The sequence below is a fragment of the Lagopus leucura genome, unplaced genomic scaffold (assembly GCF_019238085.1).
Source record: "Lagopus leucura isolate 7727_CA_CO unplaced genomic scaffold, USGS_WTPT01 Super-Scaffold_702, whole genome shotgun sequence".
NCBI lineage: Eukaryota > Metazoa > Chordata > Aves > Galliformes > Phasianidae > Lagopus > Lagopus leucura.
In genome coordinates, this window is record NW_024962254.1 from 6,213,015 (window position 1) to 6,226,996 (window position 13,982).

General features: G+C 43.5%; 1 protein-coding gene across 1 annotated transcript; it reads left to right on the top strand.

The window, feature by feature from the left end:
* Positions 1-1,466: 1,466 nt before the first annotated feature.
* On the top strand, positions 1,467-8,229 carry TYR (tyrosinase). The gene is made up of 3 exons (XM_042862454.1): positions 1,467-1,534; positions 1,929-2,110; positions 7,764-8,229. Exons 1-3 carry the CDS (start codon positions 1,467-1,469, stop codon positions 7,985-7,987), a joined length of 474 nt encoding a protein of 157 aa, XP_042718388.1. The 3' UTR covers positions 7,988-8,229.
* The last annotated feature ends 5,753 nt before the right edge of the window (positions 8,230-13,982 follow it).

Here is a 13,982-nt window from a genome sequence, read left to right on the forward strand (position 1 = left end):
ACAGAAGCATAAGGCAGACAGTGTAGGGATGGCAGTCCCATGCCCTACTTCCCCTCAGGCTAGACTAATGGTCTGATTTCCTTTATATTATTTGCCTTTTTAAATGATTACTGAATTTTTCTGTGGCATTCTCCAAAGATGTAATGAGATTACAGAATTTCTGTTCAAAAATTCTCAATATAACTGCAGCTGAAGACTTGATATCACTGTTCAAATTTGTCTATCTGAAAACTTCAGCTGAATATTATTATTCTGACAAGAGTTTTTCTAGACAGAGCTGATGAAATTTAACTGGAAAGCTACAAATGAAGATTCTAATCAATCTGCATTGTTAAAGGTTGACAAGGTGGATGAACATAGTGGTGCTTTCATCTACTAAATCTTTTGATCTTAATAAAGAACCAAATTTCTGGCCCAAGCTCTGTTTTCATGATGAAGAGAGAGCATTAATTTTGGTGGGATAAACATCGTGTTTCTCAATGTTTCTGCCCAGTGACAGGAGGTAAAATTCTACCTGCAGAGTTCTCAGATGCTCCACAGAGATTTCATTCATGTTCTATGTTTTCAAGATAACTTGAGCCCCTGTACAGTCAATTACAAGATGGGAGGAAAGTCTATGTCCTCCAAGTAGTGGTTAGCCATGGGGAATAGTAAGAGTAGAAATAGATAGAGAAAATGATAGTAATTATGACAACTATATACATGTATATATTTATATATATGAATGTATATAACAAGTGATGCACAAGCAATTTCTCACCATCCTCCTACTGATGCACAGCTAGCCCTCTGAGCAGTGTAAGAGAGCAAGATGAACTCTTACGCCTTCAAAACTCCTCCCTTATGATACCATGTGGTCTGGAATACACCGTTGGCCAGTTTAAGTCAGCTGTCCTGATTCTGTTCCTTTCCAGCTCCTTGTGCCCTTCACTGAGAATGGCCTTGGTTCTGCACAACACTGCTTAGCAGCAACTATAAACATTGGCGCGTTATTAATACTGATTTTTTCCTAGAACCAAAACATAGCATCATACCAGACACTCTGAGAAAAACAGTTCCATTCCAGATGACACTAAGAAGATCTGAGGATTGAAACAAGGTGAAGAATTGAGAAGACAAAGCTCAGGCAGAAAAGGAGATCTGAGAATGTTTTGCAGGGCTGTTGATTTTGCCTTCCAAATATATCCAGCAGTTCACTTGAAAATGCCAACATAAACTGTTCTGCCCCCATAGTGCAGTATGTGAGCTTTCTCCCTCCCTTTTAAAATATTCAGAACTGTATTAGGAGACATGAACAGATGAACCAGTGGCAGAGATAAAAGGAAAAGTGCAGGTGAGGTCAGAGGTGCTGATAACACCCACAGCTGGAGAAAGCTTCTTTCCTGACTACTTATCTACTTTATCAAGCTTTTGGTTTCATATTGCCTATCCTTTCTTCCTAAGATATTTGTGGTGTTACATCAGCCATGGTATATCCATACCTTAATGCAGGAGTGAAAGCCTCTAGTTACAGCAGAGGAAAAATAAGGGAAGGGTAGTGGGACATAGCAGCATGGGACAAAACCACCCAAAAATAGCCTTAAACATGAGTGACAAGGAAGGATTGAGGTCTTTAATCCTGCTTTCTATCTCTCACTATCTTGCAAATTACTGAGCAAAAAACTTCAGTCAGGTCATAGTGACACAGTTTTGCATTTGTGGAATTTAAAAGACGCTCTGAAGTCTTTTGCTTTTCACATGCTTGCACAAGAACTCAATACTGAAGAAGCTAACCCCAAACTACTTGGAAAGTATAATATATACAAACTCAAATTCCACTTTGTCTCTAGAGTTCAAGAGGAAAAAGGATCAGCTTCTTTTCTTTTTATCTTCAATAGGAAAATTTCTGCCAGGATCCTCCATTAATAGACACACTTTTTCTTTTACAGCATTTTTGAGCAATGGTTAAGAAGACACAGACCCATGCTAGAAGTTTACCCAGCAGCCAATGCACCCATTGGGCACAATCGAGAAAATTATATGGTTCCCTTCATCCCTCTCTACAGAAATGGAGAATTTTTTACACCATCAAGGGAGCTGGGGTATGACTATGAGTATCTGCAAGAACCAGGTAACTCTGCAATTTTAAGTAAATATCAAATTTGTTGTTTAACTCATGGAATACGTCTGCAGAATGACAATATGTTTAAATACTGCCTATGTATATGTAATACAGATATAAATCCTTCTATTTCTTATTGTTTCATATTTTAGTTACGAACTGTACCTGCATGTTTTCACATTTCTCGTCTGGTCATACACAGAGCCAACCTGACTCTATTAGAAAAGTCCCAGTCAAAAAGGAATCACTGACATCAGTCATATTTTTCCTAGCCTCATTATGATCAGAATGTGGTCTGAAGGATCAGATTATGAACAGAACAGGGGAGAAAAATTGATGGATTCTGAATCTGCTATTTGCCCAGCTCAGCTTATATCGTGTAACTTAGAATGGCCTGGGTTGAAAAGGACCACAATGATCATCTAGTTTCAACTCCTCTGCTATGTTCGCCAAGCACCAGATCAGGCTGCCCAGAGCCACATCCAGCCTGACCTTCCAGGAACTGATCCCCTTTCTCTCCCATTCCCTACTGCATGAGGAGGATCCACAGGGCAGCGGCGGACACTCAGCAGCTCCAGTGGGATTTTCAGGTTCTGGATGTCCACTGGTTTAACAGTGGACAGAACCAAAGCTCTCCTGGCTTACAAAAGTAATAAAATTGATCTCTTAAAGGCTCAGAGAAAAATTCATCTCAGTACCAAAGGCCAACGCAGTGTTCATGCAGAACTTTAAACAGCAATCTATTGACACTGTGCTTGTCATGTGGTCATTTATACAGAGCACAACAGAATCATTCATAATGTTAATTTCACTTACTCAGATGGATTTTGCTGTCATTGATAATATTTATGACTTCCATTGCTATTCAGAAGTGGTTTTGACTTGGGTGTCTTGGCCATTCTCAAGTATATAGAGAGGGAAGAGACCTTTGGGGAACCTCCAGTAGGGCAGGTCATGCGCTTAGGGCACGAGATTTTGTGGTTTTTAGTCTCCTTATTATTTAATGAAAGAGCTGCATTCTGCTAAAGATATAAAATTACTTAGTATCCAAAAGATAATATCCACTCATGCTGTGGGATGCAGTAATCTTTGCAACGCATTGGCCACAGGACAAATAGGTCACTGCACATGTTTGGTTTTCCTGTTTTAGGCAGAACAATTTCTCTTAATTTACAAGGCAATTAAGGGTAAGAAGTCCAATAATTATATAGCAAAAGCGCCAGGGGCATTTTAACAGTGCTAGCGTTCTACTTTTTTTCTTGTTGTCTTTATCAAAGCACTATCAGTTATCACAGCATCTCTGTATTTCAATACAGTTTGCTTACTAGTGGAGATGTACAGTTTTGCATACTGTGTTAAACTGTGACATCATTAATTTATTTTGTTTATTCAATTCTCAAGTAAAATCTAGCTCATGATTTACAATCATCCAGCAAATGCATTTATGGCTATTTCATAACTACGGAATCTTCTCTCCTAGATTATTGTTAAGGTCTTTTATTAATATACTACTGAGACGAAGTCGTTATTTCCCTAATATTCTGTAACAAAATTTGGCCAACTCTATTTATTCAGAAAGAAAACAATCTAATACGTGTTTCATATATAGTCTCAAAGTTATTACGTATTTTTGTCTGATTATAAGCATTTCTATGCTTTTGTTCATGCCACCATAATTTAATTCCTGACCATCAAGACTATAAATATATATATATATACAAATGAAAACCACTAGTTTCTGAAAACCACATTATTCCTAGAATCGTACATCTAAAAATGTGCCACGTACTGTGACAGCCAGAAATATTGAGTTCTGCATGGGTATTGCACAAAGAAGCAAATTGTAAATTATTTACCACTTAGCAATTCATTTCTGTTGCCTTCTGATCTCTTGCCTTTTCCCAGGGGAGCACTTTCCTTAGAAAATGAAATTCTTATTAAATTTGGTCTCTGTTTCTAATACAGAAGCAAGGAAAGTAGCTTCCTAATTATTTTGAAAGATCAACACGAAGAGTGAAATTCAAACTCATTTGGAAAGCCCAGATAATCCCCAGACGTTGCTCAACCCCTTATTAATCTCACTGAGAAGATGAGAGCTAAAGCTATTTCTTATCTGAAGGAAGGCACTAGTTACAAGTGGAAAATGGCCCAGAATCTCAAAAAACAGAGATGGATTTTCTTAGTATTTCAATGTTTACACCTGGATTGTTCTCTAGAAAGGAATGACAGGTTCTGGTTAAGAAACATAAAAGTGAACAGGAATTTCTTAGAGGAAGTGAAGTGAGAAAGCCTGCTGGCTCCCTCAAAATCTCTTGTGTACTCAAGGATGTACAGAAAGTGTATGGGTTGGAAGCCAGGAGTTACTAGACAGACAGGAAAAAAATATAAAGGAAAAAAGATTATTAGCAATGAAAATCTGTGTAGTCAGTAAAAGGTAGCAGATCCTCGAAATGAGGAGAAAGAGGAAAAAACAGAGGAATGGGAACAGGGCAGAGTAAGCTGATTTCAGTAAAAGCTGAAGCAAACACCCAACTTTGCTTGACATGAGTACCATGAGCTGCAAAACTGCCACAGCTGACATGGCTTACTGAAAATGAGCACTCGCTACTATCCACAAAAAAGATTTGGAAGAATAAGAATTTTCCCATCAGAAAGAACAAACTGAAGTGATATTGCTGCTATTAGTCATTAATGGAAGTCTAGATATCATGCATCAGCACAACTTTCCTTCCTCTGGCTTTGTCATGAACATAAAGGATAGCTGTAACTGATGTTCATGGCACTTTCCTGGGATGATTATCTTTTAACTTCAAACAGCAACACAAAATGAACAGAGTTGGCATTGGCTAATATCTCTCATTGCTTTTGTGTCGTCCCCCCCCCCCCACTCCCCTGACACTTTTCCCAGGTAGTTGTCAGCAAATACAGTCACAGCACTTTTGGGTCTTTCACAGTTAGAGAGATTAAAGCTTTATGGAAATGGACTCCCTGAAATGTCACTTTGCAGGATTTCTGCTGGGCAGCCAGGACAGTCCCACATTTATGGTTGTGTCACATTCACAGGTTACAGATTGCAGGGTGACTCCATACTCTGACACTCAAGAGTTAACATGATAACTTTATGATAAAGAACCCAAGCATCTTTTGTGCAGCAAAAGTAGTAGGAAAAAGGTAGTGGATGTCAAGAGGTGGCTTTTGGCTTTGAGCTAGTTACAGAAACTGTACAGACTGCGGCTGAATGCTGGAGGAAGGCATGTTTAACTGACTATTGGTATTTAAGAAAATAATTAGTTTCTCCTGCTATGAGAAGTGACATCTCTTCATCTCAAAGTCATGCTGTGTGTTACCAGGGAGAAGGTAGCTTAGGTACCTTGTGGGAGAGAAAGACTGTTGTTTCTGTTTCACAAAGATGATCAGAGGGCCGGGACACCTCCCCTGCAAAGACAGGCTGAGGGAGCTGGGCTTGTTCAGCCTGGAGTAAAGAAGGCTGCGGGGTGACCTCATTGCAGCCTTTCAGTACCTAAAGAGAGACTACAAACAGGAGGGGAATCAACTCTTTGAAAGGGTAGATAACTGCAGGACAAGGGGAAATGGTTTTAAGTTGAAGGAGGAGAGATTTAGGTTGGATGTCAGGGGGAAGTTCTTTACTATGAGAGTGGTGAGGTGCTGGAACAGCTGCAAGAGAGGTTGTGAATGCCCTGTTTATCCCTGGAGGTGTTCAAGGCCAGTTTGGATGGGGCTCTGGGCAGCCTGGTCTAGTATTGAATGCAGAAGTTGGTGGCCCTGCATGTGGCGGGGGTTTGGAGCTTCATGATCCTTGAGGTCCCTTCCAACCCTGGCCATTCTATGTTCTGTTGAAAGACAACATACAGGTATAGGAAGCCACACAGAAATCTATATCACAGATAATTTCAGCTAGGTGGGGAATCTTGTGATATTTTCCTTTTTTCCTTATCACAAAAAACATATCTGTTATGTATCAAGCTTCTTCTGTGATATGTATCCTCCAGTATGAATACCCAAATTATTTCTAATTTGGTCTTGTTTGCAATGTGAACATAAAAGAGTTGTATTAAAAAGCACTGGGATTATGGAGTAAAGCAGACAGAGTTAGGAACTATCAGAATTGAAGTCGTGCTTTTAAAGTGAAAACACCCTCCAGCCCTGTATGTATGCATTACACACTACTTTCTCCCTAGTTCCCCACCTCACTCACAACCTAGCCAGAATTTGCTAAAAGCAGATGCCCAAACCTTTTTGCTGTTGGTTGTCTTTTTCTCAGTTAGAGCAGTATGTAGCCTAATGTAAGATTAACTGCACACTCTTAAAATGTTATCTTGAAAATGTGCTCTTTAACAATTTGTTGCCAGTCACCATAGCAGCTGTGTTCTACAGAAAATAATGATTTGTATTCACAATATGGAGGATTCTGTGAAGGTACTGTCCCTCCTTGTCGGACAGAGCAGAATTGAGGGATTAAAAAGAAACTGTATGTCATACACAGAGGTTTGTGGAGTTCATTCTGAACCATCAATAACTTTTCTTTTTTTAAAAAATTCTTCGTGTTATATAGCATGTATATATGTCTAATGGGGTCAGAAGTCTGAACATGCATACTCTTACAAATCCAACCTCAGAATACAAAGTGGGATTCAAAGAAAAGTACAGACTTGAGAAGTAACACCAGAAGTGTTCCCCAAAGTGAAGCTGAGTTGAAAAGAAACCAACTGTGTTCTGCCTAAACTCAGCCTGAATTGAAATATATCTAAGAATTTGATTGAGGCATCAAATGCTGAGTATAGTTCAGCATTAATAGTTCTACAAACTAAAATATTTTCATAGCAGTTACTAAACATCATGTGTTCAAAAGCACCAAGAAGATACATGGGATTACTTCTATGGGCACCAGTGAAACTGGAAGATGGTAGAAAAATATAATGTCTGGAGGTGTACCAGAATTACTGGAGGCTGGGTATCACTTCATGAAGGACTGTGATAGGTTTAATCTGTTCTTAAACTCCTCCTTGTACTCAGCCTCAGTTACTGTTACCAACAGGATGCTGACCTAGCAGGACCTTTGCCCATGCTGTATGAGATCTGACAAACCCTTGAGAAGGGTCTGTTGCGACAGGACAAGGAGAAATGTTTTCAAACTAAAAGAGGAGAGATTTAAACTGAATATAAGACAATAGTTTTTTACAGTATGGGTTTTGAGGCACTGGAACGTGTTGCCCTGAGAGGTGGTGGATGTCCCATGCCCGGAGACACCCAAGGTCAGGCTGGATGGGGCTCTGAGCACCGGATGGAGCTGTAGGTGTCCCTGTTCATTGCAGGGGAGTTGGACTAGGTGGCCTTTAAGAGGATCTTTGAACTCAAACTATTCAGTGATTCAACAATTCTTGCTTTCTATTCTTACAGTTTTCACAAAACCATAAATAGCACTGGAAATGGTAAACTCAATTGCTGTCGATTTCAACACAAAAATGGGGAAACTTTAAGGACTGGTAGAATTTGCTTAGAATTGTTTATAACCTTCAGACGATTTTCTTCACTTTAATAATCATTTTTCACTCTGAGCCTTCAAATATTATCTGTTACACAATCTGTATACACTGGAACTGCATTGCATCATTAAAAGGACCTCTGTTTTTCTCCTTTCTAGCACTTGGTTCTTTCCAGGACTTTTTAATCCCCTACCTCGAGCAAGCCCGTCAGATCTGGCCCTGGCTGGTCGGCGCAGCTGTGATCGGAGGCATAGTTACTGCTGTGCTCTCTGGGCTCATCCTGGCCTGCAGAAAGAAAAGAGCAGGAACTTCTCCAGAAATACAACCCTTACTCACAGAAAGTGAGGATTACAACAATATATCTTATCAATCCCATTTCTGAAGACCTCCAGTATCTCAGTGATGTTTCTAAGGTGCTAGTCAAGCATGCAGTGTTTATGTTTACAATGACCTTGTTGAGCTGTGCTACATAAGCTGGCTGGGCTGTCCTACTCCTTCTGCCTCTTGTAACATCCAGTGTTATAGTACCTTATCAGCTCCAGTACTCCAAGATCTCTCGTATTCAACATGTTACCATGCCACCCAAGGAACAGAGTGTATTTCCAATGCTTGATTAAACAATGCTCCTGTTAATCCGACTGGCTTCTGTGTTGCTTACTAAAATGTATAACTCTCTGATCTTTTTCACTCTGTTATACCCATAGGCTCCAATCCCACAGCCCAATTCATGTGAAGAAATTCACAGGGCACGCATAGGTGCAGGGATTTAGTGACAGGAACTCGATTGCAAGATCAGTGCTACATTCACCCTGGTGTTCAGAGGCCTTTAGTTTTAGTGAGAGAAATGTGTTGTCTCTGAGCAGAGTGAATGATCCATGGACACATTTTTCTTTCAGGGTATAAAGATTATCCCTCCAGTTACAGTAATGCACTGTTTGTCCATGATGGAATGCCATCAACAGCAGCAAGTGGGCTCTAAGGAACCACTTCTCACTTGTCTCAAACGTTCCAGTTATTCTTCTGCTAAACCATTTTCCATTTGTTTGGGGTGCAGAGGGTTTTTTTCAGAGATGAAACCTAGCCTCACTATGTACACCTCTCTTCAGTTTGACTTAGGGATGCTCAGGTTATGGCTGACTTACGATTTCTCAATAGGCACAAACTTCATACAGACAATCCATACATGACGAAACAAGATTTGTAACTACATGACAAGTTTTAAACTAAAATAAATATTAGTTTTCAGAGACGGTGACTCCAACTGACTTTAGTTCCAAAGCTTTTCTCAAGCAAAATGTAAGTCACGCAGTAATCTCTGAGATTTGGCACTGATAGCTAGCCATGTTCTGATTCCCATGTGATGCTGTCCATCCCCACCTGATCTTGTGTGGGTTTCCCACAAGCTGTAGCTCTCCCAGCATTGCTCCAGCATGTCTTCATCCCACGGGCCCATCTTTCAGGCAGTGCTCCAGTAGTTTGCAGATAACACCAAGTTGGCTGGAAGTGTCGATCTGCCTGGGGGTAGCGAGGCCCTGCAGAGGGATCTGGACAGGCTGGAGAGCTGGACTGAAGCCAATGGGATGAGGTTCAACAAGACCAAATGCCAGGTCCTGCACTTTGGCCACAACAACCCCAGGCGACGCTACAGGCCTGGGGCAGAGTGGCTGGTAGACTGTGTAGAGAAAATGGACCTGGGGGTATTGATTGATGCTCGGCTGAACATGAGCCAGCAGTGTGCCCAGGTGGCCAAGAAGGCCAATGGCATCCTGGCTTGCATCAGGAACGGTGCTGCCAGCAGGAGCAGGGCAGTGATTGTCCCTCTGTACTCAGTTCTGATGAGGCTGCACCTCGAGTTCTGTGTCAGTTTTGGGCCCCTCACTACAAGAAAGATACTGAGGCCCTGGAGCGGGTTCAAAGAAGGGCAACAAAGCTGGTGGAGGGGTCTGGAGCACAGGCCATATGAGGAGAGGCTGAAGGAGCTGGGAATGTTCAGTCTGGAGAAGAGGAGACTCAAGGGAGACCTCACTGCTCTCTATAACTTCCTGAAGGGAGGTTGCAGTGAGCTGGGGGTTGGCCTCTTCTCTCGTGTCATTAGTGATAGGACCAGGGGGAATGGCTTCAAGCTACGGCAGGGGAGATTCAGGCTGGACATCAGGAAGTATTACTTTTCAGAAAGGGTGGTCAGGCACTGGAAGGGGCTGCCCAGGGAGGTGATGGAGTCACCAACCCTGGGGTGTTCAAGGAATGTTTAAGCGTTGTGTTGAGGAACATGGTGTAGTGAGAACTATTGGTGATATGTGGATGGTTGGACTGGATGATCTTGTAGGTCTTTTCCAACCTTGGTGATACTGTGATTCTGTATCCATGGGCTGTGTCACCTCCAGGCCTCATCCACTGCTGCACTCTGGGCTCCTCCATGGCTGCACACACAGACCTGCTCCCTGTGGTGCCCATGGGCTACAGGGAACAGCTGCTCAGAGTAAACATTATATTTATACGGATCACTAAGGAAATCAGGAAAAGGAAAGGCTCATAAGTTTTCTCAAAGAGACAATACAAGCAGAACCAGCAAATGCATTTATGAATCAGAAGATTTTATTCTGAGAAAGCAGGTGGTGTAGATATTCATTTGTCCAGAGCTGTGGGGAGTTTCCATCTGTCTGTGAAGCCATGGTGAGTTACAGTCTGGGTCTGTGTTACCTTGTCCTTAGGTTCATGCCTTCACAGATGGCTGCAAAAACCTCAGTCAGAGTGGCTGAAGAGGCTGTGGGCAGAAGGGACCTGTGGCTTTCAAAAACAAGAAAATCTGAACCAAGATAAGGAGCAGTAACCCTCCATTCCCACGGGTAGCCCTTACCTCAGTCCGAGTATATCAATTCTATGTCTCCCGGCAGCCAGAGGACACGTGTTCTGACATGGGCTACCACCAGCTGGCTGCTTACTGTAACACGGGCACTGCTGCTATTTTGATTACTTAGCTTTATATGAATGCCATGTACAAAGTGGAACACCTCTGTAGCTGAATGGCTAAGAACAAGAAGGTTTCATGCTTTGGCAATGTTCTCCTCAGGGTCTCCAGCCTTCAAAGACACAGAAAGAGAGAGCACAACCCATTCCATGACAACCACACATGCTTCCTAGATCCAGAGCCCAGCCTTATATTTCCCTCCCTCTCTGTGCTTCCTGTCTTCTTATCACAGCGTTTCACCATCCACCAAAACTTCAATGACCTGGGTTGGCAGACGACTGAAGCTGTTTCTATGATCACACTATGCTGTCCATGACACCAATGCATGAGTGATTAAGGGAACTGCCACACATCTGCCTGTTCTGACAAGACCACGGCATCACTGTGACAGTTGCCAGCAGCTCATGCCTGAAAGTCCAGCCAGGCTGGTAATATTTTGATTACATACCATTGTACTGATGTCTCTGTGGGAAGTGGAACATATCTCCAGCTGAGCAGCAAAAAACAAGAGGTTCCTTGGTCTGGTCACAGAATCACAGAATCACAGAACGGCCAGGGTTGGAAGGGACCTCAAGGATCATGAATTTTCAACCCCACTGCCACTTGCAGGGCCACCAACCTCTACATTCAATACTAGACCAGGCTGCCTAGGGCCCCATCCAGTCTGGCCTAGAACACCTCCAGGGACGAGGCATCCGCAACCTCTCCAGGCAGCCAGCACCTCACCACTCTCATAGCAAAGAATTTCCCTCTAACATCCAACCTAAGTCTTCCCCTCTTCAGCTTAAAACCATTTCCCCTTGTCCTGCTGTTATCTACCCTTTCAAAGAGTTGACTCCTCTCCTGTTTGTAGGCTTTAGGTATTGAAATGCTTCAATGAGGTCACCCCGCAGCCTTCTTTTCTCCAGGCTGAACAAGCCCAGCTCCCTCAGCCTGTCTTCATAGGGGAGGTGCTCCAGTCCCCTGATCATCTTTGTGGCTCTCCTCTGGACCCTCTGCAACAGCTCTCTGTCTTTCTTGTACTGGGGGCTCCAGACCTGGACACAGTATTCCAGATGGGGCAAGAGCAGAGTAGAGGGGGACAATCACCTCCCTGTCCCTGCTGGCCACCCCTCTTCTGATGGACCCCAGGATACCATTTGCCTTCTGATCTGCAAGAGCATACTGCTGGCTCATGTTAAGTTTTTCATCTATCAAGACCCCCAGATCCTTCTCTGCAGGGCTCCTTCTAGTCTGTATGGATGCCTGAGATTCCTTCCAGAAATGGAGTGCAAAAAGTGCACTCCCAAGTGCAAAACTCTGCACTTTGCTGTGTTGAACCTCATCAGGTTCACCCGGGCCCATCTTTCAAGCCTGTTGAGGTCCCTCTGAATGGCATCCCTTCCTTCCACTGTGTCAACCACACCACTCAGCTTGGTGTCGTCAGCAAACTTGCTGAGGGTGCACTAGATTCCATCATCGATGTCACTGATAAAGATGTTACAGAGCACCGGTCCCAAGACAGAGCCCTGGGGGATGCTGCTCGTTACCGGCCTCCACCTGGACACAGAGCCATTGATGACTACCCTCTGTCTGTGGCCTTTCAACCAGTTTCTTATCCATCACATGGTCCACCCATGAAATCCACATCCCTGCAATTTGGAGATGAGGATGTGGTGGGGGACTGTGTCAAAGGCCTTGCTCAATCCAGGTAAATGACATCATTCGCCTTTCCCTTGTCCACCAATGCTGTCACTCCATCACAGAAGGCCACCAGATTGGTCAAGCATGACCTTCCCCTGGTGAAACCATGCTGGCTGTCTCAGGTAACGCACTCATTACTCATGTGGTCAAGCATGTCATCCAGGAGGATCTGTTCCATGATCTTCCCAGGCACAGAGGTGAGACTCACCAGCCTGTAGTTCCCAGGGTCCTTCTTGCTCCCTTTGTTGTAAATAGGAGTGACGTGACCCTTCCTCCAGTCATCTGGAACCTCACGTGACAGCGACGACTTTTCAAATATGACGGAGATGGTCATTCCCCTCTGGGCATTTGGACCTCAAAGACAAAGAAGGAAGACAAACAGTTTCTTGAATCACAGCCAACTCTGCCTCCCTGCCCAGGGCAAAGCCATCCCTTGCACATCAACAGTACTGCCCTCTCAACTCAGACTTTACTAATAAACTTCATATCCTCTGCCAGGGATGGCAGAGAGGGAAAGTAGTGTATATGATCTCCCTACAACCAATATGTTGCCAATTCCTGTGTGACACAGTAAATTGCAAATGGTCTGCATGATGGGATATGACCATGGCATTACCAAGGCAGTTACCAGGAGCTGGCACCCATATTACAGCCATGCTGGTGTTAACGTTGCTTACTTATAATTCAACTGATGTTTCTATGGAAGGTTTTGACAGCTGAGCAATGTAGGAAATAAATGCAGCACGTTATGGAAAAATTCTCCTCAAGACCTCTGTCTCTACAAGACGAAGGAGGAAGACACACATTCAGTTCCGTCAAAACAACATCTGTCAGACTCTCCAGAGACCAGCCCTTCGCTTCCGTGCCCTCTATTCTGCCATCTTACATCAGCAATTGCACAATATTCTCCTCTCAATTTCCCTGAGCTGGAACAGAGCAGCTATTTCAACGATCTCCATATGCATCCCATGCCACCAATTCCTGTGTGACACAGGGAACAGACAAGATTTTTCCTCCGGTGACACGCCCATGGCATCACCAAAGAAGTTGCCACTAGTGGGTGCATAATTTGCTGCAATGCTGGTGTAATTTTGATTACATATCTTTGTATTGATGTCCATGTGGACGATGGAACATCTCTGCAGCTGTTCAGCAGAGGACAGGAGGTTCCATGGTCTGGCCATGTTCTCATCTGGGCCTTTGTCTCTCCAAGACAAAGGAGGAGGACACAAAATCAGTTGCATCACAACCACTGCTGTCATCCTTTTGTTTTTACCAGACAACCGCGCCATGCCCTCTGGCCTGCCCTCTCACCTCAGCCTCTGTACACCATCCTGCACTTCTCTGCCTTGGGCTGACACAGGGCTGCAGCGCTTCCTATGCTGTCCCTTTGAGCCCATGACACCAACACCTGTGTGACACATGGATCTGACAGCATTCTGCCTCCTGTGAAATGCCCATGGCATCACCAAGGCGGTTACCAGCAGTGGGTGCATAATTTGCTGTAACGATGTATAATTTTAATTACGTATGTTTGTACGGATGTCCATGACAAAAATGGAACTACTCTGCAGCTGTTCAGCAGAGGACAGGAGGTTCCATGGTCTGGCCATGTTCTCCTCTGGGCCTCAGGCTCTCCAAGACAAAGGAGGAAGACACAAACTCAGTCCCATCACAACCACACCTGTCATCCTGTTGATTTATCCAGACAAACCCTGCCGTGCCC